At 46.5% G+C, this 4450-nt stretch overlaps 1 protein-coding gene across 1 annotated transcript; it reads left to right on the top strand.

Annotated features, from left to right (window-relative positions):
• Nucleotides 1-2631: 2631 nt before the first annotated feature.
• LOC311119760 (RING finger protein 148-like) lies at nt 2632-4090 on the top strand. The gene has a single exon (XM_084194417.1). It carries the CDS (start codon nt 2786-2788, stop codon nt 3926-3928), a length of 1143 nt encoding a protein of 380 aa, XP_084050543.1. The 5' UTR covers nt 2632-2785; the 3' UTR covers nt 3929-4090.
• Nucleotides 4091-4450: the final 360 nt, after the last annotated feature.

The raw sequence follows: 4450 nt of genomic DNA on the forward strand, positions 1-4450 counted from the left end.
CGTGCATAACTATTCACCACCCCAAAGTCAATACTTTGTAGAGCCACCTTTTGCAGCAATTACAGCTGCAAGTCTCTTGGGGTATGTCTCTATAAGCTTGGCACATCTAGCCACTGGGACTTTTGCCCATTCTTCAAGGCAAAACTGCTCCAGCTCCTTCAAGTTGGATGGGTTCCGCTGGTGTACAGCAATCTTTAAGTCATACCACATATTCTCAATTGGATTGAGGTCTGGGCTTTGACTATTCCAAGACATTTAAATGTTTCCCCTTAAACCATTCGAGTGTTGCTTTAGCAGTATGCTTAGGGTCATTTTCCTGCTGGAAGGTGAACCTCTGTCCCAGTCTCAAATCTCTGGAAGACTGAAACAGGTTTCCCTCAAGAATTTCCCTGTATTTAGCGCCATCCCATCATTCCTTCAATTCTGACCAGTTTCCCAGTCCCTGCCGATGAAAAACCTCCCCACAGCATGATGCTGCCACCACCATGCTTCACTGTGGGGATGGTGTTCTCGGGGTGATAAGAGGTGTTGGGTTTGCGCCAGACATAGCGTTTTTCCTTGATGGCCAAAAAGCTTAATCTTAGTCTTATCTGACCAGAGTCCCTTCTTCCATATGTTTAGGGAGTTTCCCACATGCCTTTTGGTGAACACCAAATGTGTTTGCTTATTATTTTCTTTAAGCAATGGCTTTTTTCTGGCCACTCTTCCGTAAAGCCCAGCTCTGTGGAGTGTACGGCTTAAGGTGGTCCTAAGGACAGATACTCCAATCTCCGCTGTGGAGCTTTGCAGCTCCTTCAGGGTTATCTTTGGTCTCTTTGTTGCCTCTCTGATTAATGCCTTCCTTGCCTGGTCAGTGAGTTTTGGTGGGCAGCCCTCTCTTGGCAGGTTTGTTGTGGTGCCATATTCTTTCAATTTTTTAATAATGGATTTAATGGTGCTCCGTGGGATGTTCAACGTTTCAGATATTTTTGTATAACCCAACCCTGATCTGTACTTCTCCACAACTTTGTCCCTGACCTGTTTGGAGAGCTCCTTGGTCTTCTTGGTGGTGCCCCTTGCTTAGTGGTGTTGCAGACTCTGGGGCCTTTCAGAACAGGTGTATATATACTGAGATCATGTGACACTTAGATTGCACACAGGTGGACTTTATTTAACTAATTATGTGACTTCTGAAGGTAATTGGTTGCACCAGATCTTATTTAGGGGCTTCATAGCAAAGGGGGTGAATACATATGCACGCACCACTTTTACGTTATTTAGTTTTTAGAAAAAGATTTAACACGTTTTTTTCATTTCACTTCACCAATTTGGTCTATTTTGTGTATGTCCATTACATAAAATCAAAATATAAATCCATTTAAATTATAGGTTGTAATGCAACAAAGTAGGAAAAACGTCAAGGGAGATGAATACTTTTGCAAGGCACTGTACCATATTTATCATTATCACTGACGTTGTTGTGTGACTCAATGAAACTGTGTTCAAAACTGCCATCAAGTCTATGTGTGTGCCTGTTGTGTAAACAAATCTTGGTTCTGAGAAGGAGTAGGGTAAACTTCCATTGAGCCCTGGTGTGTGTTTGTGTGTGTGTGTGACACTGGGAGAAAAAAACAGAAACAAACATGGCCATATACGCTGAGTGTACCAAACATTAGGAACACCTTCCTAATATTGAGTTGCCCTCAGAACAGCCTCAATTGTCGGGGCATGGACTCTACAAGGTGTCGTAAGCGTTCCATAGGGATGCTGGCCCATGTTGACTCCAATGCTTCCCACAGTTGTGTCAAGTTGGCTGGATATCATTTTGGTGGTGGACCATTCTTGATACACACGGGAAACTATTGAGCATGAAAAGCCCAGCAGCGTTGCAGTTCTTGACACAAACCGGTGCGCCTGGCACCTACTACCATACCCCGTTCAAAGGCACTTAAATGTTTTGTCTTGCCCATTCACCCTCTGAATGGCACATGTACACAATCCATGTCTGAATTGTCTCAAGGCTTAAAAATCATTCTTTAACCTGTCTCCTCCCCTTTATCTACACAGATTGGAGTGGATTTAACAAGTGACATCAATAAGGGATCATAGCTTTCACCTGGATTCACCTGGTCAGTCTGTCATGGAAAGAGCGGGTTTAGTGTACTCAGTGTATTGCCACCTGGTTTGTGTGACTCATGGAAACAACATAATGTGTTCTTAGAAGTAAGAAGATAAAGTGCCAAAGTTAGTTATAAAAACCTCTGTTATAACTGTGGGCGTATCCTCTCAGCAGCGTGACACATCTAAAACTAGCAGTTTCACAACCGCCCTTTGTCACAGTTCCTTTGGAATTCTCCTTTATGGCATTCTTATCTCTTTGTTTGCTTATGTCCTTATGGCTGTGTGCTGTGCTGTGCTGTTCCTTACCGTAGCCGGTACCTGGACCCTGTGGCCTTAGACCTGTACCAGGTAGACCACAAGCCCTCCTGCCTGGCTGTATAGCTGGTCTCTACCCAACAGTCCAAGGTCCATTTAGATAATTAGTCTGAAGGGCTGACGCAGAGAGAGGCAGGGTTACAGCAGGCTGGTATCTGATTACTATCAACACACAGGTCACAAACACAGGTAGAGAGAGAGAGAGAGAGGCAGAGGCAGAAACAGACAGGTAGAGAGACGCCGAACGCAGTGAGAACAACAACTAACTAACTAACAACTGTGGAACTGAACTGAACAGCAGACAAACAGAAGACTGAAGTCCTAACAGAGAGAGAGACTGGTCCATGTGCTAGTGTTGAAGTGAGCCACCATGGCTAAACAGACAGATATGTTTGTCCTGTTCTTCGTCTGTCTGTCCTTGCTGGTCCAGTCTACGACAGCGATGATATTATGGACGGCGTACGTGGGGATACATTTCTATGACAGCAGCACTAACCAGACGGAGACCAGGTTCTGTGAGTGTGGGTGGTACGGGCGTTCCTCCCCTCTAGAGAGTGCTGCCGGGATGGTGGTCCTCCCTGCCTCAGACCCCCAGGGGTGCAGCCTGAACCCCTACCCCTCCAACGACAACACCACCTCCCAGGGGCCCTGGATCGCTCTGGTCAAGAGGGGAAACTGTACCTTCAGTGAGAAGATCAAGGCAGCGTGGGCCAGGGGGGCAGCGGCCGTAGTGGTCTATAACCTGGACGGGACCGGTAACAGCTCAGATTACATGAGTCACAGCAACACCCCTGGCACCGTGGCCATTATGATCGGTAACCTCCAGGGGGTAGAGATCGCCAACATAGTGCGGGGCGGTCTGGCCGTCTCCATGGTGATCGAGGTGGGCAAAGCCCATGGGCCCTGGATGGACACCTATTGGCTCTACTTCCTGTCTATTGCCTTCTTCATCATGACGGGCGCCTCCATTGTCTACTTCGGGTTTGTCTCCGCCCACCGACTGCACAGTCTCAGGGCGATCCGTCACGCCGATCGGCGGTTGAGGAATGAGGCCAAGAAAGCGATTGGTCGACTGGAGGTGCGTACGCTGAAGCGCGGGGACGAGGAGACAAAGTCGGACAGCCACACCTGTGCCGTGTGTATCGAGTCGTACCGCCCAGGAGATGTAGTGACCGTTCTGACCTGTGGTCATCTGTTCCACAAGGCTTGTATCGAGCCCTGGCTGCTGGACAAGAGGACCTGCCCCATGTGTAAGGCTGACATCCTGAAGGCCTTAGGAGTGGAGGAGGAGAGCAGCAGTTCCTCTATCCCACCACCAGATGTCCCTATCGTCACAGTGTCTGGAGGATCAGGCGGAGAGCTGCTGTATGAGGTCCCTCTCAACAACAAACATCCACCGACCCCCACCCTGACCCCTCGACCCCCCACCGAGGCCTGGCAACCACATCACTATGACAATATGGCCTTCGAGGGAGAGACACGCCATCAGGGGAACGTGGCCACCAGAGGATAAACGACAACAACAACAACACTGGATAATGGTAATTTCTACCTGGAGCATGAACAACAACCCATAGACAACTTCACACAGCTACAGCAGTGGCTTGTGATATACTGTACTATCACTGTTAGCTAAACCATATCTACTGTACTGCTAGGAAAATATCTCCCTGGATTCAAACACGGTTTACTGATGATCAAATAACTACTTGTGCTATCAACACACTATCATGACAATAGTTTCTAGCTCTACTTATCTGCATAGAGAGCTGTAGCCTAAACCCTGGTCCAGAAAAGCTGCTGGTGTGCAGGCTTCTCTTTTAACTTCTCTTTGAGATCAAAGCTACTTCTTTATAATTTGTTAAATGAACAAATGATCACTTTTATTATGATGAGAAATGCTGAATATATTTGTATATTAAATTGATATCACTGCTGTATTTTTAAAAGTAGATATTCTAAGAGTAAAAAAAAAAAAAAATCTGTATATAAGAATGAATCAAACTACAGTATACTGTAATGGTTCACATTGAAA

The sequence above is a fragment of the Coregonus lavaretus genome, assembly GCF_964263955.1.
Source record: "Coregonus lavaretus genome assembly, contig: HAP1_SCAFFOLD_3742, whole genome shotgun sequence".
Taxonomy (NCBI): domain Eukaryota; kingdom Metazoa; phylum Chordata; class Actinopteri; order Salmoniformes; family Salmonidae; genus Coregonus; species Coregonus lavaretus.

Coding starts and splice junctions, on each gene's coding strand:
- LOC311119760 (XM_084194417.1), top strand. CDS start 2,786: ATGGCTAAACAGACAGATATGTTTGTCCTGTTCTTCGTCTGTCTGTCC.